The 23,161-nt window shown below is 55.5% G+C and overlaps 1 protein-coding gene across 2 annotated transcripts; it reads left to right on the forward strand.

Moving 5' to 3' along the window:
* The first annotated feature begins 701 nt into the window (after positions 1 to 701).
* UPK3B (uroplakin 3B) lies at positions 702 to 7,345 on the forward strand. Of its 2 annotated transcripts, XM_003895844.4 has the most exons (6): positions 702 to 1,269; positions 1,435 to 1,584; positions 2,176 to 2,401; positions 3,601 to 3,680; positions 4,486 to 4,615; positions 5,876 to 7,345. In XM_003895844.4, the coding sequence occupies exons 1-6, from the start codon at positions 1,185 to 1,187 to the stop codon at positions 5,889 to 5,891; spliced, it is 687 nt and encodes a 228-aa protein (XP_003895893.2). In that variant the 5' UTR covers positions 702 to 1,184; the 3' UTR covers positions 5,892 to 7,345. The 2 variants fall into 2 exon arrangements, with proteins under 2 accessions (XP_003895893.2, XP_009201054.2); XM_009202790.4 differs by having other exon boundaries at positions 979 to 1,584.
* The last annotated feature ends 15,816 nt before the right edge of the window (positions 7,346 to 23,161 follow it).

Genomic DNA, 23,161 nt, shown 5'->3' on the forward strand with positions numbered 1-23,161 from the left:
CGTCCCAAAAAAAAAAAAAAAAAATTGGCGGGGGTGCCAGGCACGGTGGCACACGCCTGTAATCCCAGCACTTTGGGAGGCTGAGGCAGGCGGATCACTTGAGATCAGGAGTTTGAGAGCAGCCAAGCCAACATGGTGAAACCCTGTCTCTACTAAAATACAAAAGTTAGCTGGGCCTGGTGGCATGTGCCTGTATTCCCGCTACTCGAGAGGCTGAGGCAGGAGAATCGCTTGAACCCGGGAGGCAGAGGTTGCAGTGAGCCCAGATCACACCACTGCACTCCAGCCTGGGCGACAGGGGAGACTCCATCTTAAAAAAAATTAATTAAATAAAATTTTAAAAAATAATAAATAAATTAGCCAGGGCATGGTGTTGCATGCCTGTGGTTCCAGCTACTGGGAGACTGAGGTTGGAGGATTACTTGAACCTGGGAGTTTGAGGCTCCAGTTAGCTGTGCTCTCACCACTGCCCTCCCTGGGTGACATATATCTATTTAAGCCACTGAGCTGTGAAGGTATGTGGTTATATATGTGAAAAATACACACATGGCGCCAAGTCCCAGGAGTAGTGTAAGTGGCGGGTTTGTCAACTGTCAAGGGCTCTGCAGCCCTTTCTCTGAATCCAAGTTCTTCTTCCTTTGGATGGGGAATCAAGGATGTGACCTGGGAGGATGTGGCCTCGTCGGGGGCAGGGTCAGCGCGCTGTGATGGGGCTGGGGCTGGGCAGGTTGAGGGTGCCTGCTACTCCCCACTTCTGACTCTGGGTGGGGACAGACGGCCAGAGGGAGGCTCCTGGCACCTGGGGCGCAGGAATCTCAAGCATGTGGTCCTGAGCCCAAGTTTCCAAAAGCCAGACCCTCCTCCCCAGGGCCGAGAGACTGGGAGGGGCCCCAATCCAGGCTCCGGGAAGGCCTGGCTGGCATCCGGGGATCCAGTGGTCCCTCTCCCTCGGCCCTGGCAGTGGGGCTGGGCACTGGCCTGCCTCCCTCCAGAACCGCCCCCAGCTCCTCCCTGCTGGGGGCTGGACTGGGAGGAAGGGGGTGGGGTGCGCTTACATTTGCAGGTCTTTCCAGCCCCTGGGGCAGCCTGATTAACCAGCTTCTCCAGGGCCAAGCTGCTGGGGGTGGGGTGCAGCCCAAGGCAGCCAGACCAGCCCCTGAGCCTCCTGGGTGCTGGCACCTGTCATGGGTCTCCCCCAGGGGCAGCCTCTCCTAGAGCTGCACATGCTCCTCATGGCACTGAACTGTCTCCGGCCCAGCCTGAGCCTGGGTGAGTGGGGGTCCTGGATGGACGCGTCCAGCCAGACCCAAGGGACTGGGGGCCCTGCGGGAGTGATTGGACCCTGGGCGCCCACCCGCCTCCGACTGGGAGAGGCAGCCCCAGGGACCCCCAAGCCCGTCTCCGCGGCTCACCTTCTGTCCCCCGTGGCCACAGAGCTGGTGCCCTACACGCCGCAGATAACAGCCTGGGACCTGGAAGGGAAGGTCACAGCCACCACCTTCTCCCTGGAGCAGCCGCGCTGTGTCTTCGACAGGCATGCCAGCGCCAGCGACACCGTCTGGCTCGTGGTGGCCTTCAGCAATGGTGCGGGGACAGCTGTGGGGCCTGGGTGACGGTGGCGGCCGAGGAGAGTGGTGGGCCCTAGGAGCCCCTCACCAGCAAGCGCCTTCAATGACTGAGCCCTTGTGGGGCCTTTGGGAGATAGGTGTGGATGAATGGGGCTTTATCCAAAGGGGTGATATGTGTATTGAAAAATACACACATAGTGAGCACCAAATCCCGGGAGTTGTCTAAGTGGCGGGTTTGTCAACAGCTCTGCAGCCCTTTCTCTGAATCCAAGTAGTTCTTCCTTTGGACAGAAAACCGAGGCTGCGACCTGGCAGGATGTGGCTTCGTGGGGGGCAGGGCCTGTGCACTGCGATGGGGCTGGGGCTGGGAAGGTTGGGACCGCCCGCTGCTCCCCACTCCTGGCTCTGGGTGAGGACAGAAGGCCAGAGGGAAGCTCTCCTTCAGGGGTAACAAAGTAGACTGTGGATCTGGACTATCTCTGGGGGTCCTGAGGGAGGAGGTGGCATGGGGGGTCAGGGCTGGAGGGTGGGTGAACACATTACCCTGGCTCATAAGCACAAAGCTGGTCTCTCCCCTCCTACCCCCATCTATTCTCTCATATTGCAGCCTCCAGGAGCTTCCAGAACCCAGAGACACTGGCTGACATCCCGGCCTCCCCACAGCTGCTGACCGACGGCCACTACATGACCCTGCCCCTGTCTCTGGACCGGCTGCCCTGTGACGACCCCCTGGTGGGCAGCGGAGGTGCCCCCGTGCTGCGGGTGGGCCATGACCACGGTTGCCATCAGCGGCCCTTCTGCAACACGCCCCTCCCTGGCCCTGGACCGTATCGGTGGGTGGTACCCCCACCACCGGGGCCCTGGGACTGGGGCTGTGCTTGGGGAGGAGGCGTTGCTGGGACCAAGGATGCTCTCTCTACCATATTCCCAGGGGTCCTCTGGCCCCTGTCCTCCCCTTTGCAAGCCCGAGCTCCTTCCACTGTACAGTCAGCAACAGTGCTCACCTCAGCTGGGGCCGGGCAAGGCCCAGGAGGAGCGGGTGGGCACCTCGGGGAGGCGGGATCTTAGTCAAGGTGGGAGGGGGCAGCTTCCCCAAAGTCTAGGCCCCTGGCCCCCACCACGGGCAGATCTGGCAGGAAACTCGGGGGCCGAGTTCAGACCCAGTCTTGTGGATATGAGGCAGGGAGCAAGAGAGGTGGCTCCCACCCGCTCTTACAGATGAGGAAACTGAGGCACAGGAGGTCAAGTGGCCTGCCAAGGTCGGGGTGGAGCCGGGATGGGGAAGCAGGCTGTGTGTCCAGGTCAGGACTGTCTGGGCACAGGACGAGGTGGGGTGGCCTCAGGAAGACCAGGCCCGGGGGGAGCTGGGAAGGCAGGGCGTGGAGAAGCTGGAACAGCACCCCGCTCTACCCAGCCCCCGTCTGCCCTCTCACCCACTCTCCAGGTCCACCCTCTGCCCTCCCCGCCGCCACACCCTGGCTCAGCTTCCAGCTCCACGCCCCGCCCTGTCCCCCGCAGCCACTCTTTTCAGTGCCAACCTGCCAGGTCCTTCCCCACTGCCCAGACCTTCCAGAGCTCCCAGCCCTGCAAAGACACAAACCGAGCCCCTCTGCGGGGCTCCTAGTGCCCTCGGTCCTTGGGCTGCTGGTGACTGAGCCCCCCGCCCTCCGGCTACTGCTGCCCCTCTGGGAGGCCTGGGACCCCTGCCCATGTGCCTTGCTAAGCCACCTTCACCTGCACTTTGGACTTGTGGCATTTAGGAACTGGGGCCCCTAAACCATCCCTGCCCGGGTCTGATGTCTGGAGAGCAACTGCTCAGGGGGATGGGGGATGGTGGCTCAGGCCAAGTGGCTGGAGACATCTCAGGGGATTCTCAGAGCAGGGCCAGGCCACCGGCTGCTGCTCTTGACTGGCACCCCCACTCCACATCCGTGGGAGGGGCCCAGAGGAGCTGCTGGGGGACCTGGCCCTGCCCGGGGTGGTCCCGGCCTCTGAGTCTCTCCCCTCCTCCCCCACCACCTCCCGTCCCCAGAGTGAAGTTCCTCCTGATGGACGCCGGGGGCTCACCCAGGGCCGAGACCAAGTGGTCAGACCCCATCACTCTCCACCAAGGTAGCGCTGGGCAGGAGGGGCGCCCTGGCTTCTGTTTGCCCCCAGTGGACTCACCCATCTCTCTGGGCCACCTCATCACCCTCTGCTGAGCTGGGCGCACCCCTGCTCCCACAGGGCTGGGGGCCTGGAGGCCACATCCAAGTCAGGCCCAACCCCCAACAGATCCTCATGCTGGGGACGTGGGGCACTGAGCCAGCCCCGTTGGCAGGGGCACCATCTCAGCCCATCAGCAAGCGTTTGCCAACTCTTGGGGTCCAGCCACACTGTGGGCAGAGACAGCCTCCCCACTGCTATAGGGAGTCAGGCTGTGTCAGCCCCTGCTGGGAGGGAGGAAGAGGGTGTGGAGGGGGTCAGAGTCAGGTCGGGGCTGGCTGGGGAGGCAGCCAGCTTGAGTTCTGAGCAGACCCCAAGGGGCGAGTGTGAATGTACCAGGCCCAAGAAGTTTCTAGTGCCGCGGCCCGGGTGTTGGGTGGGGGTCTCCTGGGAGATGGCTTCAGAGGTCAGGGGGTGTGGGGTGGAAGTCTTGTCATCTGAAGGCCTTGACTGCTGGGCTCCAGGGAGCAGGGCGGTGGATAAGCACGTGGGTGGGAGCAACCTAGAAGGTAGGAGCAGGGCGGAGGCCGTGGTCCGGGCTGGAAGAGCACAGAGGAATTGGGACAGGGGGTTGGGCTCAGGGGGGTGCCTCGGGATATGAGAAAGCCAGGCCTTGAGGCTAGGCGAGCATGGGTGGGGAGGGAGAAAGGGAGGAGGTGACAGCCAGCCCTGGGGTCGAGGGGCAGCCTCTGAGCAGCTGGTGTGTGTTCAGGGAAGACCCCTGGATCCATCGACACCTGGCCAGGGCGGCGAAGTGGCAGCATGATCGTCATTACCTCCATCCTCTCTTCTCTGACCGGCCTCCTGCTCTTGGCCTTCTTGGCAGCCTCTACCGCACGCTTGTGAGTGGGGACACCCCCTCGGGCCCCTCTCTCACCCAGAACCCCTTCCATTGAACTGGTCCCAGTGTCTGGAAGCCCTCCAGGCATGCCATGGGGTTTAGAGACAGGGACTTGCTATGTTGCCCAAGCTGGTCTGGAACTGCTGGGCTCAAACGATCCTCCTGTCTCGGCCTCCCAAAGTGTTAGGATTACAGGCATGAGCCACCTTGCCCAGCCCGATGCTATGCTTTCGAGCTGGGCAGTGCCCCTCCCAGGGCCTGTGCAGGGAATTCCCACCCTGAGTATCTCCCACCTTGGGGGTCAGTGATGGGGGCCAGCAGCCCCTCTGGGGACAGGTTCAGGAGGGCCTGCCTTGCTCAGGCCCTGTCTTTCAGTGTGTCCTCAGCCAAGGCCCTTCTCCTCCCAGGCCTCACCTGCTCTCTGTGGATCCTCTGGTGGTTTAGTAAGCTGATGCCAGGGTAGTCAGGGTGGCCACCTGGAGAGGTGGTCCTACAATTGGTTCTAGAAAGGAGGAAGGAGGGATCAGAGACTGCGGGTGAGGCCGGGTGCAGTGGCTCATGCCTGTAATCCCAGCACTTTGGGAGGCCAGGGTAGAAGGATCACGGGAGGCCAAAAGTTCAAGACCAGCCTGGGCAACATGGTGAAACCCCGTCTCTACTAAAAATACAAAAATTAGCCGTTTGTGGTGGCGCCAGCCTGTCATCCCAGCAACTTGGGAGGCTAAGGCAGGGGAATCGCTTGAACTCGGGAGACGGAGCTTGCAGTGAGCCGAGACTGTACCACTGCACTCCAGCCTGGGTGACAGAGCCAGACTCCATCTCAAAAAAAGAAGAAAAAGGCCGGGCGCGGTGGCTCAAGCCTGTAATCCCAGCACTTTGGGAGGCCGAGGCGGGCGGATCACAAGGTCAGGAGATCGAGACCATCCTGGCTAACACGGCGAAACCCCGTCTCTACTAAAAACACAAAAATTAGCCGGGCGAGGTGGCGCTTCGTGGTCCCAGCTACTCGAGGCTGAGGCAGGAGAATGGCTGGAACCCGGGAGCGGAGCTTGCAGTGGAGCCGAGACTGGCCACTGCATTCCAGCCTGGGCGACAGAGCGAGACTGCCCCCAAAAAAAAAAAAAAAAAAAAAAAAAGAAAAAAAAAAAAAAGAGAGAGAGAGACTGCAGGTGAGGGAGCAGGGAGAGAGAACAGGCCCTGACCCAGCACCCGCCCCACATGGCAGGGACATACATCTGTTCCTCCTCCTCTCCCCGCCCAGCTCCAGCCTGTGGTAATGGAGGAGGCCCTGCCGGAGCAGCTGCGGATCGGCTCCTTCATGGGGAAGCGCTACATGACCCACCACATCCCACCCAGCGAGGCTGCCACACTGCCAGTGGGCTGCGAGCCTGGCCAGGACCCCTCCTCAGCCTCCCCAGCCCTCCCCCTGGGGCCTGGCCTCTGTGCATGGGGCTAGGGGAGGTGGGGCGCAGGGAGCGAGTGCATGGTGCTCTGTCCCAGCTTCTGCACCCACAGGCCCCCTCAGGGCTGCTTGCCTTTCCCCGCCGGCCAGCACACCCCCTACCCTGCCTGAAATCCCAGCACCAGCCCCCCTGCCTCTGCCTTTCCGGTTTCTCTCCCTCTCCAAACATCTGTAAGTTGCACTCAGGAGGGTTTAGGGGAGGGTCATGGGCAGACTGGACACCCAGTCCTCACCTCCATCCCCACCTCTGTCTCACCTGACCTCCTTCGAGGAAGGCTGGAGGCTGTGTGGACAGGCCCCCCTGACCGCAAGCTTCCAGACCCCAGGAGGAGGCCTGCAGGGGACCGTGCTTTGCCTGGTGCAGGAAGCTGGGCTCACCCCGGGGCCTATGCGACCTGAGCCGCCCTCTGTCCCCTGTCCCACCCATCAGTGGCTGGGCAGGGTAAGGATTCAGAGGCGTCCCTACTGCCCCTGGGCACAGCACCTTTCTGAGAGTGGGACTCTCCATGGTCATCTGACTACCAATTCTGGCCACCACCTCCAACCCTCTTGCGCATACGGATGGCTCTCGCCCTTATCCACCCTCTCAAGCATTTATTAAGCACCTGCTGTATGCCACATACAGTGTTAGACTTGGAGTTTCAGGCATAGCTGGTCCTGACCTTGGGGAGCTGCCTTCTCTAGACCTTAGACGACCACGTGTCCAGATGTGACCTGTTGCTGTCGGGGGTCTGTCACGCCCTTAGACTGCCATCCCAGGAGGCTCTCCGGGACCCAGGAGCCTCCATCACCTGGAAGGACCCTCTGTGCAGAAGAACCCCAAGTGTCCATCTGTGTACAAGGCCGGGGGTTCCCGTCGTCGCCACTCGGGAGCGCCAGGGAGCCGCAGCCGGGCCGCCTCACGGACAGTGCGCATGCGCACTCCTATTCGCTGCCCCTCCTATCTCCAAGGCGGTAGCAGATGCCGCGTAGCGGGGTCGGTGGAGGTCAGTACTCTAGGCCTCCTTCCGCCAAGCCAGAGGGATGAGTAGTCATGCCTGAGAGCCCGCTGCGTGCCATACAGTCCGCCCAGCCGCCGCGATTTTCTAAATGGAGAAACTGAGGCTCAGTGACTTGCCCGCTGCACTCTGTCCACGGCCGCTGCGCACGCCGCCTTGGGCCGCGCTCCGCTCCCGGGCCCTCTAATGTGACCACGGCTCCTGGCCTGCAGGCCCTGCCCACAGAGGGCGCTCGGCTCTTTGGAGGTGAATAAATGCGGTCTGGAGCCCACCCTGGCCTGAATGGTGCCCCTGCCGGGACAGGAAATTTATACTGGGAGCCCAGGGCCCTGCTCAGCTTCTGCCCCATGGGATTACCCCGAGCCTGTCCCTTGATTGCTGTCCTGGCTTGTACTTTGAGGTGCCCCCATCTTCTAATAACCCAGGAAAATCCACACATGCATTTCAGGGCCAGATATGTGGTTTTGGTCGTGCTCCCTCCCAAGCAAGCCCTTGAGCCCCTCATCTCTGAGAGCCCCTCCTCCATGCTGCCTGCACCCCCACCAGCCACCAGAGCCCCTCCAGGTATAGACAGAAACAGATTCAGTCAAATGCCTCGGTGTCCCAGGTGAAGTCTGCCCAGGGGAGCCAGCCCCTTTAGGTTACACTACTGTGATAGGCTGGGTGCCATGGCTCATACCTAGAATCCTAGCACTTTGGGAGGCTGAGGCAGGATTACTTGAGCCCAGGAGTTCCAGGCCAGCTGGGGCAACATAGTGAGACTCCATCTCTACTAAAAATTAAAAAAAGATTAGCCAGGGGTGGTGGCATGTACCTCTAGCCCCAGCTACTTGGGAGGCTGAGGCAGGAGGATCACCTGAGCCCAGGAGTTTAAGGCTGCAGTGAGCTGTGATCGCACCACTGCACTCTGGCCTGGACAATAGAGTGAGACCCTGTCTTGAATGAACAGGCTGGGCGCAGTGGCTCACACCTATAATCCCAGCACTTTGGGAGGCTGAGGCAGGCAGATCACTTGAGGTCAGGAGTTAAAGACCAGCCTGGCCAATGTGGCAAAACCCTGTCTCTACCAAAAACGCAAAAATTAGCAGGGCATGGTGGCGGGGGGCCTGTAATCCCAGCTACTCGGGAGGCTGAAGCAGGAGAATCACTTGAACCCGGGAGGTGGAGGTTGCAGTGAGCTGAGATCTTGCCACTGCCCTCCAGTTTGGGCGACAGAGTGAGACTCCATCTCAAAAACAAAACAAAACAAAACACACAAACAAACAAAAACCCACTACGGTGGACCCTGGGTCCCTCTGCCTGGAATTGAGAGAGAGTTAACAGACGGGCTTGGTGGCTCATGCCTGTAATCCCAACTTTGGGAGGCCAGGTCAGGCAGATCACTTGAGGTCAGGGGTTTGAGACCAGCCTGGCCAACATGGTGAAACCCTATCTCTACTAAAAATACAAAAATTTGCCCAGTGTGGTGGTGGGTGCCTGTAATCCCAGCTACTTGAGAGGCTGAGGCAGGAGAATCACCTGAACCTGGGAAACGGAGGTTGCAGTGAGCTGAGATCGTGCCACTACACTCCAGCTTGGACGACAGAGCGAGACTCCATCTCAAAAAAAAAAAAAAAAAAAGAGTTAAAAGACCACCTCCCTATCAGTGACCCCCAGCGGAGACTGTCTCACGCTGTCCTATCCAGACTCAAGACAGCTGGCTAGGGGCCCAGCCCGAAGGGGTATCAGAGGGAGGAGGAGGGGGCCATTGATGTTTACTGTGTGACAAGAAAATGATGAATGAGTCCTCCCAGGGTCCAAGGACCAGCTAAGAGCAGGATTGCCACAGACTTTTTTTTTTTTTGAGGTGGAGTCTCACTCTGTCGCCCAGGCTGGAGTACTGTGGTGCAATCTCTGCTCACCGCAACCTCCACCTCCTGGGTTCAAGTCTTGGCCTCCTGAGTCGCTGGGATCACAGGTGCCTGCCACCACGCCCAGCTAATTTTTGTATTTTCAGTAGAGATGGGTTTTCGCCATGTTGGCCACAGGCTTTTGAATGTCCTAGGGCCCTTCTGTGTTTGTTCTTACTGTCAGAATCTGTGCTGATGCCAGGTGCAGCGCCAGGGACAACCCGTGCGAGCCTGCAGGTGCCCCTCCCTTCTGCACAGCCTCTCTGGGCCTCCTGAGGAGCTGCCGTCACCCTCAGGAGCCGCCTGGAACTTGACTTTGGAAACACCCTCCAAACAGATCTTGGAACCTGGGGTGTAAAGACTGAATTATAGCCCAGGAGCCTAGGGGATGCTACTGGCCCCCACTGAGAGCCAAGGGGCTTCCTATGGGTTCGTTCTTTCTTTTCTTTTTTCTTTTTTTTTGAGATGGAGTTTTGCTCTTGTCACCCAGGCTGGAGTGCAACAGTAGTATCTCAGGTCACTGCAACCTCCGCTTCCCGGGTTCAAGCCATTCTCCTGCCTCAGCCTCCCGAGTAGCTGGGACTGCAGGTGCCTGCCACCACATCTGGCTAATTTTTGTATTTTTTTTTAGTAGAGACGGGGTTTCACCATGTTGGGCAGGCTGGTCTTGAACTTCTGACCTCAGATGATCCACCTGCCTCGGCCTCCCAAAGTGCTGGGATTACAGGCATGAGCCACTGCACCCGGCCCACCTGGATAACTTCTAAAAATATTTTATAGAGATTAGGTGTCGGTATGTTTTATTTTGTTTTGTTTTGTTTTTTTGAGACAGAGTCTCACTCTGTCATCCAGGCTGGAGTGCAGTGGTGTGATCTCAGCTCACTGCAACCTCCACCTCCTGGGTTCAAGCAATTCTCCTGTCTCAGCCTCCCAAGTAGCTGGGATTTCAGGTGCCCATCATCACGCCCGGCTAATTTTTGTATTTTTAGTAGAGATGGCATTTCACCATGTTGGCCAGGCTGGTCTCGAACTCCTGACCTCAAGTGATCCTCCTGCCTTGGCCTCCCAAAGTGCTGGAATTACGGGCATGAGCCACTGTGCCCAGGTGGATCTCTATGTTGCCCAGGCTGGTCTCGAATTCCTGGCCTCCCAAATTGATCCTCCTGGCTTGGCTTCCCAAAGTGCTAGGATTACAGACGTGAGCCACCACACCTGTCTGAACCTAGATTCTGTTCTTGCCGTGTGAAGTTCCTGAATGTTGGGAGCAGAGGTGCGATGTGATCAGGTTTAGAACCTGGTCCTGGCTGGGCGCAGTGGCTCACGCCTGTAATCCCAGCACTTTGGGAGGCCGAGGTGGGCGGATCCCCTGAGGTCAGGAGTTTGAGACCAGCCTGGCCAACATGATGAAACCCCATCTCTACTAAAAATGCAAAAAAATTAGCCAGGTGTGGTGGCGTGCGTGTATAGTCTCAGCTGCCCGGAAGGCTGAGGCAGGAGAATTGCTTGAACCTGGGAGCCGGAGGTTGTAGTGAGCCGAGATCGCACCACTGCACTCCAGCCTGGGCAACAGAGTGAGACTCCGTCTAAAAAAAAAAAAAGAACAAAAAAGAACCTGGTCCCTCTGGATACTGAGAGGGGAACGGGCGAGGGGCAGGAGTGGACGTGGAGAGTTCAGCTAGAGTGGAGCAATGACATCCCAGCGGGAGACCAAGGTGGCTCTTGCTTGGGGATTGCAGGGATGATGGAGAGAAATGGGTAGTTTAGACGCTCCAGGGAGTTAAAGCGATCGCCGGAAGTGAGAGCGAGGGAGGGTGTTTCCTGGCTGCCTGTGCCCACCTGCTGCCATCCGAATTCCTTTGATGTTTGGCCTGCTGAGTCATCTGCAAGTCATTACCCCACAACAGTTGCTGTTTTTCCTTTTTAACAATGCATTTGTTTTGAACCATTGAGCCATTATGTTCCGGGCCAATGGATTTCGTGGCGTTTCCCCAACTACACAGTCCTGGAGAATATTTTAAATGCCATTTAATGAAAGGTTCTGCACAATGCCGTTCCCATGACGTGTTCTGCTCAAAGCTGTCACGAGCTGGTCCTCAAGGGGATGGGGTTCGGCTGAGGACCCTCTTCGGTGTGACTCTGCTGGGCAGAACACCCTGGCACAGCTCCCCAGGGCCTGATGTGACTGTGTCTGTGCTGGGCAGTGCCCTTGAGTTCTTTTTTTTCTTCTTCTTGAGATGGAGTCTCGTTCTGTTGCCCAGACTGGAGTGCAGTGGCGTGATCCCGGCTCACTGCGACCTCTGCCTCCCAGGTTCAAGCAATACTCCTGCCTCAGCCTCCCAAGTAGCTGGGATTACAGGCACACACCACTGTGTCTGGCTATTTTTTGTATTTTTAGTAGAGACAGGGTTTCGCCATGGTGCCCAGGCTGGTCTCGAACTCCTGAGCTCAAGTGATCCACCCGCCTCAACCACCCAAAGTGCTGGGATTACAGGCATGAGCCACCATGCCCGGTCTTGTCTTTCAAAAATATTAATGATGTATTAATGTTCTTGTGGAACACACCTGCTGTTAAGATGACATCCCCAGAACCCCTTTTCCCGGGGCCCTGCTATAAAGCAAACTGCTATAAAACTCACTTGCAAAGCACAGAAGACCCCAATTTTTGCATTCATGAGTAGGCCACATCACAAACTGGACATGGCCTCCTCCCTCTGCCTCATCTCCCAATTCCTGTGGCCACCTCCTGTAAATTTCTGGAATCCAACTCTTCCTCTCCAATCCCCTTTGTCTGCCCTGGTTCAGATTTGTTCTTCTCAGCTCACAATCCCTACTGCCACCCCTTGGCCACCATGGGTGCCACTGCAGAGCAGGACCGTATACACCCCTGTTCTCTCTGAGCAGCTCCCTCTCCTCCTCTCCTTCTTTCCTCTTTTTTTAAAAAAAAATTTTTTAAGGCCGGGTGCAGTGGCTCACACCTGTAATCCCAGCACTTTGGGAGGCCGAGGCGGGCGGATCACGAGGTCAGGAGATCAAGACCATCCTGGCTAACATGATGAAACCCTGTCTCTACTAAAAATGCAAAAATTAGCCGGGCGTGGTGGCGGGCGCCTGTAGTCCCAGCCACTCGGGAGACTGAGGCAGGAGAATGGCGTGAACCCGGGAGGCGGAGCTTGCAGTGAGCCGAGATCATGCCACTGCACTCCGGCCTGGGCAACAGAGCGAGACTCTTGTCTCAAAAAAAAAAAAAAAAAAAAAAAAAAATTTTAGAGTTGGGGTCTTGCTGTGTTGCCCAGGCTGGTCTTGAACTGTTAGGCTCAAGAGATCCTCCTGCCTTGGCCTCTTTCTTCCATTTGCCCTTCAAAATTCAGCTTAAGGCCAGGCATGGTGGCTCTCGCCTATAATCCCAGCATTTTGGGAGGCTGAGGTGGGAGGATCCGTTGAACTCAGGAGTTTGAGACCAGCCTGGCCAACATGGTGAAACCCTGTCTCTACTAAAAATGCAAAAAAATTAGCCAGGCATGATGGCAGGTGCCTGTAATCCCAGCTACTTGGGAGGCTGAGGCAGGAGAATCACTTGAACCCGGGAGGCGGAGGTTGCAGTGAACTAAGATCACGCCACTGCACTCCAGCCTGGGCAACAGAGCAAGACTCCATCTGAAAAAAAAAAAAAAAGAAAAGAGTCAGGTCAGAAATAACCCCTAGGGGTCACGCGTGGTGGCTCACACCTGTAATCCCAGCACGCTGGGAGGCTGAGGCAGGTGGATCACCTGAGGTCAGGGGTTCGAGACCAGCCTGGCCAACATGGTGAAATTTCATCTCTACTAAAAATACAAAAAATAGCCGGACACAGTGGTGTGTGCCTGTAATCCCAGCTACTTGAGATAGCGCCACCGCACTCCAGCCTGGGCAACAGAGCGAGACTCTATGTCAAAAAAAAAAAAAAAAAGTTTTCCAGACATAGTCTAGGTGTGGTGGCTCACTCCTGTAATCTCAGCACTTTGGGAAGCTGAGGCAGGCGCATCACCGGAGGCCATGAGTTTGAGACCAGCCTGACCAACATGGCGAAACCCCGTCTCCATGAAAAAATACAAAAATTAGGCCGGGCGCGGTGGCTCAAGCCTATAATCCCAGCACTTTGGGAGGCCGAGACGGGTGGATCATGAGGTCAGGAGATCGAGACCATCCTGGCTAACACGGTGAAACCCCGTCTCTACTAAAAAAATACAAAAAAACTAGCCAGGCGAGGTGGCGGGTGCCTGTAGTCCCAGCTACTCGGGAGGCTGAGGCAGGAGAATGGCATAAACCCGGGAGGCGGAGGTTGCAGTGAGCCGAGATCTGGCCACTGCACTCCAGCCTGGGCGACAGAGCGAGACTCCGTATCAAAAAAAAAAAAAAAAAAAAACAAAAATTAGCATGCTGGCACACGCCTGTTGTCCCAGTTGTCCCAGCTACTCAGGAGGCTGAGGCATGAGAACGACTTGAACCCAGGAAGGAGAGGTTGCAACGAGCCGAGATCACGCCACTGCGCTCCAGCATGAGCGACAAAGTGAGACTCTGTCACAGGGAAAAAAAAAATTATCCAGGCATGGTGTTGCACACCTGTAGTCCCAGTTACTCGGGAGGCTGAGATGGGAGGATCGCTTGAGCCTGGGAGGTCAAGGCTGCAGGGAGCTATGATCGCTCCACTACACTCCAGCCTGGGCAACAGAGCAAGACCCTTGCTCAAAATAAGTAAATAAATAAGAACATAATCTAAGTTCACCATCTCAGTCACGATGCCCCCATAATCCTTCTCTTGCTGCCACTGTTCCAGCCACACAGACCCTCGTTTAGGACGCCCTGCCTTTGCCCTTGTCCTTCCCTGTCCATAGATGGCTCCTCCACCAGGTGCCTCTTCCTCTCGCCCTTTCCTTGTCTTTCCTTGTCTCTCTTCAGGGAAGCCCTTTCTCAACTCTCAGCTCTCTGAGAGCTGTGTCCTTTTCCTTCACAGCATGTTTTTCACTTTGTAATTAGATGTTTAAAACTGTGAGCGTTGGCCGGGCGTTGTGGCTCATGCCTGTAATCCCAGCACTTTGGGAGGCCAAGGCAGGAGGATCACTTGAGGCCAGGAGTTGAAGACCCCCCGGGTAACATAGCGAGATCCCAACACTACAAACAAAAAATGGTTTGCTGGCCAGGCACGGTAGCTCATGCCTGTAATCCTAGCACTTTGGGAGGCCAATGCTGGCAGATCATCTGAGGTCAGGAGTTGGAGACTAGTCCAGCCAACATAGTGAAATCTCATGTCCACTGAAAACGTAGAAATTAGCCAGTTTGGTGGCATGCACCTGTAATCCCAGCTACTCGGGAGGCTAAGGCAGGAGGATCGCTTGAACCCAGGAGGCAGAGGATGCAGTGAGCCGAGATTGCATCATAGCATTCCAGCCTGGGTGACAAAGTGAGACTCTGTCTCAAAAAAAGAAAAGCAACAGGCCGGGACTCAGTGGCTCACGCCTGTAATCCCAGCACTTTGGGAGGCTGAGGTGGGCAGACCACGAGGTCAGGAGACAGAGTCCATCCTGGCTAACATGGTGAAACCCCGTCTCTACTAAAAATAATACAAAAAAATTAGCTGGGTGTGCTGGCAGGTGCCCGTAGTCTCAGCTACTAACGAGGCTGAGGCAAGAGAATGGCGTGAACCCGGGAGGCGGAGCTTACAGAGAGCGGAGATCCTGCCACTGCGTGCCTGGGCGACAGAGCAAGACTCTGTCTCAAAAATAAAGACAAGAAAATGAAACAAGCAAACAAACAAAAAAGATGCCCTGGCCTTTGGCTTTCCTCAGCTTTGTTACTCACCTCTCATTTCGCTGATTTCTTTTTTTTAATTTTTTTTTTTTTGACAGAGTCTCACTCTGTTGCTCAGGCTAGAGTACAGTGGTGCCATCAGGGCTCACTCACTTCTGAGCTCAAATGGTCCTCCCACCTCAGCCTCCCAAGTAGCTGGGACTACAGGCGTGCACCACCACATCCAGCTAATTTTAAAATGTGTTATAGAGATGGGGTCTCACTGCATTGCCCACCCTGGTCTTCACCTTCTGGGCTTCCCTCTCAGCCTCCCAAAGTGCTGGAATTACAGGTGTGAGCCACCACATCTGGCCTAAGCTGTCACTTTGACCATGCACAGCTGCCACCTCAGAGCCTCCCATCCCCTCCCCACGCCTGGGGACGCAAAGTCACTCTGCAGAGATCAGCCCCCCCACTGCCCATAGAGGGTCACAGCTGGAGCACAGAGCGGGCATCTCCACTCCTGGCGACACCGCAGGGCAGTGGCCCCCAACAGCCCAGCCCACTGCCTCCCTAGATCTCCCTCTGATCTCTGCCCACAGCCGCCTTGGAAGCTGCCCAGGCTGTGGTGGAGGGCAGGATGGCACCACCTTCTGAGAAGAGGCCAGAAAGAAACAGGAGCTGAGGGACACACCTGACTGCTCATTCAGCAGCCGCCCCTGCCCCCCTGGAGCAGCCACTCTTGGGCAGGACAACAGATCTAGACCCAGCCCAAGACCCATGGGCTCAGTGGAGGGCTCAGGTCCAGTCTCTGTCCTTAGAGAGCGTCCTGCTCATGGGGGAGGCACCCCCCAGCTGCAGACTGAACTGTGTTCCTTCAAAATCCCTATGTGTGGCCGGATGCGGTGGCTCCTGCCTGTCCCTGGGTTCAAGTGATTCTCCTGCCTCGCCTCCCGAGTAGCTGGGATTACAGGCGCCCGCCAACATGGCCCAGCTAAGTTTTGAATTTTTAGTAGTGATGGGGTTTCACCATATTGGCCAGGCTGGTCTTGATCTCCTGACCTCAAGTGATCCTCCCACCTTGGCCTCCCAAAGTGCTGGTATTACAGCCATGAGCCACCACGCCCAGCCCAGGATTGCCCCTTTTTTAAGCCTCATTTTTGGTGTAAGCCCCACAGGGGCACCATACCTGTCTCCCCTGGCCTCAGTTTCCCCTCTGTAAAATGAGCATTCAACCTAGAAGGTCTCCAAGCTCCCTTTGGGCCCACGCTGCAGTCCAGCCTCCCCGAAACCCCACTCCCTGTGATGTGAGTGACACATCAGAGTTAGCCACTGGAAAGAATGTGTTGCCCTTGACAACCATTCTCTCCCTGGCTTCTCCCCCCAGGGACAGAAAGAAATGTCCCATTAATCATCCTGGCCTCTCCCTCCCTCCTCCTGCCCCCACCTTTCATTCCCCAGGGGAGGGAGCCCAATGTCCCCAAGAGGGTTTCATGGCAGCTGTGGTCTCAGCTACGCCCTCCCCACCCCTGTGCCTGGAGGCCTGTCTCAGCCCTGATTCCAGGGTTTCAGGCCAGTCAGGGAGCCCTAGGTCAGGAGACACTCGGGCTGGGGGCTGGAGAGGCTGAGCTGGGCAGGAGGGGTGGGGAGTTGCAAGCAGGATCAGATTGTCAAATGTACCTGGGTGCTTCTTTCTCTTGGGGTCCCCACCAGACAGAACCGGGAGCCCAGATGGGACCTGGCCTAGAAAGTATGGTGCAGGGGAGAGGAGCTATGATGGGGGCAACACAGGCAGTGCTGGGAGCCCAAGGGAGACACCTGGCCCAGCCTAATGGGGGGCAGAGGTTCAAGGAGGACTTCCTGGAGGGGGTGGCATTGGAGTGGGAGCCCCTGTTGAAAATGGAGGGAAGGGAGATAAATAATTGGCCATCAGCCAGGTGCAGTGGCTCACGCCTGTAATCCCAGCACTTTGAGAGGCCAAGGCGGGTAGTTTGCTTGAGCCCAGGAGTTCAAGACCAGCCTGGCCAACATGGTGAATCTCCATCTCCACTAAAAATATAAAAATTAGCCAGGTGTAGTGGCACACGCCTGTAATCCCAGCTACTCAGGAGGCTGAGGCAGGAGAATCACTTGAACCCGGGAGGCGAAGGTTGCAGTGAGCCGAGACTACACCACTGCACTCCAGTCTGGGCAACAGAGCAAAACCCTCTGTCTCAAAACAAACAAACTAGGAACTGGGCATCACAGAAGGTTTGTGGAAAGGCTCAGCTGGCCAGGGTGAGGGATATGGAACTGGGGAGGTCAAGAGGGTGTGGTAGGAGATATGGCCTGGGAAAGGGGTGGAAGGCCCTAAATGCCACCCCCAAGAAGCTAGACCATGCAGAGGATGCCCAAGCAAGATAGGCAGACTGGGTTTAGGAAGATCTTCAGTGGCTGAGGTGGTGTGAATGGGAGGGAGTGTAATCCTGGGCAGAGCAGGGAGGAGGGGTGTAAGCCAGGCCCTGGGGGACAACTTCTCCCACAAACACCCGACCCATCTGCTCCCAGGGTCAGGGTAGGGGTACCTGGTAGCACTTGGGATCCACCCCTTGTCCTCTAAGATCATCACTCTAGCCAGTGTCTGGCCAATTGAGCTTCAGCACAGAGGGCAGCAGAACTTCAGGAAAACCTGGAGCCATGGGGCACTTTCTCCGGCTAGAACTTCTGCACAGCCCCAGGATGGAAAATGAATTTAGAGAGGATTTTCACTGCCATCACTCTAGTCTGTTGCCTGGCCGACCACAGTAACCTCCTCACTGAGCACGCCAAAAGCCCTGACCCCCTGCATTTGGTTGAATAGTGTCCCCTCAAAATTCATGTCTACCTGGGACTTGTGACTGGAGGGCTGGCAACTTCCATTTTTGCCCTTTTGGAATTGTTCCTGCCAGGTAAACAAGCTTGGGCTGGACTGCTGAATAATGAGGGACTCATGGAGAGAGAGGGGAAAAAAAAAGAGAGAGAGAGAGAAAGATGTGCAGCCAGTTCTTAGCTGTTCCAGCCATCCCAAACACATGAGTGAAGCCCAGCTCCCATCTGCCTATAGCTGCATGAGTAGCCCTAGCCAATGCCCATGCCATATTTAGCTGAAGAACTGCCCGGCTGAGCCCAGCCCAGCCCAGCCCACCTACAGAACCTGGAGAAATAAGATAACATTGCCTTAAGCCTCAGAGTTTTGGAGGCATTTGTTATGCAGCAAGACAATTTGCAGGGCATGGTGGCTCATGCCTATAATCCCAGCACTTTGGGAGGCTGAGGCAGGTGGATCACCTGAGGGTAGGAGTTCAAGATCAGCCTGGCCAACATGGTGAAACCTTGTCTCTACTGAAAATACAAAAATTATCCGGGCATGGTGGCGTGTGCCTGTAGTCCCAGCTATTCAGGAGGCTGAAGCAGGAGGATTGCTTGAACCCGGGAGGCAGAGGTTGCAGTGAGCCGAGATCGTGCCATTGCACTCCAGCCTGAGCAACAAGAGCAAAACTCTGTCTTAAAAAAAAAAAAATTAGTCAGGGATGGTGGTGTGCACCTGTAATCCCAGCTACTCAGGAGGCTGAGACAGGAGAATCACTTGAACCCAGGAGGCAGAGGTTGCAGTGAGCCGAGATCATGCCATTGCACTCCAGTCTGATCAACAAGAATGAAATTCCATCTCAAAAAATAAATACAAATAAAATAACAAAATAATAATTAAGAAACAAAAGGCCCAGGTGCAGTGACTCACACCTCTAACCCCAGCACTTTGAGAGGCTGAGGTAGGCCGATTACTTGAGGCCAGGAGTTCGAGACCAGCATGGCCAACATGGCTAAACCTCGTCTCTACCAAAAATACAACAGTTAACCGGGTGTAGTGGTGCATGCCTGTAATCCCAGCTACTCAGGAGGCTGAGGTATGACAGTTGCTTGAACCTAGGAGGCAGAGGTTGCAGTGAGCCAGGATCGTGCCACTGCATTCCAGCCTCAGGGACAGGACAAGACTTTGTCTCAAAAAACAAAACGAAACAAAAAAAATCAGAGCCAGGGTGGGGTGGATGAACCGTGGGGTTCCTCTTGATATTATTATCACAGACAGATCTCCATCAGGGTCTGGGGAGAGGCCTGAGGCCGAGTTGGTGAAGGAGTAGGGACTGAGTCACCTGCATTTCCCCTCCCCGCACCAACAAAGTCCTGGGCCCAGATATGGGGTCTGTTTCTGCTGGGGATGAGGTGAGCCAGAAAGCACCACCCTCTGCTCCTCCTTGATGAATGTGTGTAATGGTTGCCATGGAGCTGGGGCCTTGTTTGATGACCCGGGGCTGGGTGGGCCTCTGAGAGCCTTTACAGCTGGTTGCCTTTTGGGAGAGGGCAGGTGGGAGCCCCACCCTGTCTCATGAGTCACCCCAAAGGTGCGTGGGCAGGCAGGTGCTGGGGAATTGGCTACTCCCCAGAGCTTGCTGTGGCCATCCCTCTGGCCTCTCTGGGCGTCTGGAGTCCACTTCCTCACACTGGTACTCACTGTAGCTGGGGACATCTGCACTAGGAAGATGGGACATGACATGGAAGCTGGCCTCTACCCAGAGGCTGTGACCAACCTGATGCTATAAAACCAGTGTCACGGCCAGGAGCAGTGGCTCACGCCTGTAATCCCAGCACTTTGGGAGGCCAAGGCAGGTGGATCATGAGGTCAGGAGTTCGAGACCAGCCTGGTCAACATGGCGAAATCCCATCTCTACTAAAAATAAAAACATTAGCCAGGTGTGGTGGTACACGCCTGTAGTCCCAGCTCCTTGGGAGGCTGAGGCAAGAGACTCTCTTGAACCCAGGAGGCGGAGGTTGTAGTGAGCCGAGACCATGGCATTGGACTCCAGGCTAGGCAACAGAGTGAGACTCTGTCTCAAAAACAGACAAAAAAGAGTGTCACCCGGGGCTACTTGGCCAGACACAGAGAGGAAGGAGATGTCCCTATTATCTGTCAAAAATAATTGTTGGGGCTGAGCACAGTGGCTCATGCCTGTAATCTCAGCACTTTGGGAGGTCGGGGCAGGAGGACTGCTTGAGGCCAGGAGTTTGAGACCAGCCTGGGCAACATAGCGAGCACCCCATCTCCAGGAAAAATTTAAAAATTGGCTGGGTGCGGTGGCTCATGCCTGTAATCCCAGCACTTTGGGAGGCCGAAGCTGGTGGATCATTTGAGGTCAGGAGTTCGAGACCAGCCTGGCCAACATGGTGAAACCTTGTCTCTACTAAAAATACAAAACTTAGCTGGGCATGGTGGTGGGCACCTGTAATCCTAGCTACTCGTGAGGCTGAGACAGGAGAATCGCTTGAACCTGGGAGGTGGAGGTTGCAGTGAGCTAGGATCATGCCATTGCACTGCAGCCTAGACAACAAAGTGAGACTCCATCTCTCATAAAAAAAAAAAAAAAAAAAAAAAGGAAAATATTTAAAAATTAGATGGGTGTGGTAGCATGTGCCTGTAGTCCCAGGTACTAAGGAGGCTGAGGTAGGAGGATGACTTGAGCCTGGGCGCTCGAGGCTGCAGTGAGCTCTGATCGCACCACTGTACTCCAGCCTGAGTGACACAGCAAGACCCTGCTTAAAAAAAAAAAAAAATTATTGGACACAACTACTGTGCCAAATCCCTAGGTTAACAGTGGGGATTCAGTGGGAGAACGAAACAGATAAACAGGTCCAGTCCCTGCCCTCAGGGAGTTACAGTTTAATGGGAAAAAGAGGTATTCACCAAAGAAGGGCACAGCTGATTAGTGAGTTACCCTCACAACTAGTGAGTTACACAGAACAAAGCAGATTATAAAAATACAGCGATTGGCCCGGCACAGTGACTGACACCTGTAATCCCAGCACTTTGGGAGGCCGAGGCGGGCTGATGACCTGAGGTCAGGAGTTCTCAACCAGCCTGGACAAAATGGCGAAACCCCGTCTCTACTAAAAACACAAAAATTAGCCGGGCATGGTGGCGGGCACCTGTAATCCCAGCTACTTGGGAGGCTGAGGCAGGAGAATGAATCACTTGAACCCGGGAGGTGGAGGTTGCAGTGAGCCGAGACTGCACCATTGCACTCCAGCCTGAGCAACAAGAGCGAAACTCCGTCTCAAAATAAATACAAAGATACATACACGGATTAAAATAGTCTGGTACTGACGCCTGAACAGACAGATTGATCCAAGGAATGAAATGGAAATTCCAGAAGTTAACCTGAATGCACATGCGCGTGCACACACACACACACACACACAGAGAGGAAGGCATGAAAGTCTCCGTGACCCTCAAGGTATAAGATGCTTTTTTTTTTTTTTTTTTTTTTTTTGAGATACGGTCTCACTCTGTCACCCAGGCTGGAGTGCAGTGGTGTACTATCCCAGCTCAGCTCACTGCAACCTCCACTCTACCCTCCATCCCCCCAACCTCCCCCGACCACCCTGAGCTCAAGCAGTTCTCATGCCTCAACCCTCAGCCTCATGAGTAACTGGGACTACAGGTGTGCACCACCATGCCCAGCTAATTTTTTGTATTTTTAGTAGAGATGGGTCTAACCATATTGTCCAGGCTGGTCTCAAACTCCTGAGCTCAAGCGATCCTCCTGCCTCAGCCTCCCAAAGTGCTGGGATGACAGGTGTGAGCCACTGCACCTGGCCACATTTTTCTAATCACAGTACATTTGGTTCCCAGTGCCCAGGCTCTCAGGGCAGAGAGTCCAGTGTGGTCACTTTGCATGGCCTCTCTCCCCTCCTGAGCTTGTGCCAGGGCCCCAGGGCTGACCGGGAAAAGGAAAATAGCAGAGGGTGGAGGTGGGGTGTCTGGTTTGGGGAACACCCTGGACCGCCTTGTCACTGTCGGCATCTCTTCTGCACAGTGGCATTGCTGGGAGGTGCCTACTGTGCCTATTTGAGGGGCTGGCAGCCGCAGCCTCACTGCAGACCAGGGACTTGGCTTCCAGGCTAACTGCAGCCCCAAGAAGCTGCAGGGTCCGGCCTCCCCGCCCATCCCCAGTCTTCCCCACCCTGGCCCGGCCCTCCACATGCAGAAACATGCAGGCCCCTCTCCAGGACTGTGGGAGGAGCATGTCCCTCAGACTGGCCTGTGTCCTGGCTCCTCTTACTGCCTCTTCCAGAGGTTGTCACCTGCAGCTGCCCCAGGATAAAGGCAAGGCCAGAGAGGACTCCTGGACTACTGTGTGCCTCAGGTGGCAGGGGCCAACATAGCCAACTGGTGGCCTGAGCAAGGCTGTGATGAGGACACCCTTGGTGGCTTGTCCCACATCAAGCTGGGAGGTGACACTGAGGATGCATTAGTCTGCAGTGTATGATAAAAACAGCATTTCAGGCCAGGTGCAGTGGCTCACGCCTGTTGTCCCAGCACTTTGGGAGGCCGAGGTGGGTGCATCATATGAGGTCAGGACTTTGAGACCAGCTTGGCCAACATGGTGAAACCTCATCTCTACTAAAAAAACAAAAATTACCCGGGTTGGTGGTGTGCACCTGTAATCCCAGCTACTTGGGAGGCTGAGGTGGGAGAATCACTTGAACCTGGGAGGCGGAGGCTACAATGAGCCGAAATTGCACCACTGCAGTCCAGCCTGACTCCATCTCAAAAAAAAAAAAGGCATTTCAATTCAAATAGGGAAAGGATACATCTTTCTTTCTTTCTTTCCTTCCTTCCTTCCTTCCTTCTTTCTTTCTTCCTTTCTTTCTTCCTACTTTCCTTCTCTTTATTCTTTCTTTCTTTTTTTTTTTTTGAGACAGAGTTTCACTCTCGTTGCCCAGGCTGGAGTACAATGGCACGATCTTGGCTTATTATTATTCTCCATGTTGGTCAGGCTGGTCTTGAACTCCCAACCTCAGGTGATCTGCCTGCCTTAGCTTCCCAAAGTGCTGGTGCGAGCCACTGCGCCCAGCCTAGGATGCATTTTCAATATTTTAGTGTTTGAATAACAGGCTAACTTGAGAAAAAAATAATTTGAATCACACATCACACCAAAAATAAATTCTATGTCGATTTGAACATTTTTAAAAATTATTGTTATTATTAGTTTAGAGACAGGGTCTCATTCTGTCGCCCAGGATGGAGTGCAGTGGTGTGATCATGGTTTACCGCAGCCTTAGACTCCTGGCCTCATGTGATCCTCCGGCTTCAGCCTCTCAAAGCACTGGAACTACAGACACACACCACCACGCCCAGCCTAGGTGGGTTTTTAAGATCCATTCAAGGGCAGGTGCAGTGGCTCACACCTGTAATCCCAGCACTTTGGGAAGCTGAGACAGGAAGATCACTTGAGCCCAGGAGTTCAAGACCAGCCTGGGCAACATAGTGAGACCTCATCCCTACAAAAAATTTTAAAATGAGCCAGGCATGGTGGTGCACACATGTAGTCTCTGCTATTCAGGAGGCTGAGGCAGGAGCA

Source organism: Papio anubis, chromosome 4 (assembly GCF_008728515.1).
Source record: "Papio anubis isolate 15944 chromosome 4, Panubis1.0, whole genome shotgun sequence".
Taxonomy (NCBI): domain Eukaryota; kingdom Metazoa; phylum Chordata; class Mammalia; order Primates; family Cercopithecidae; genus Papio; species Papio anubis.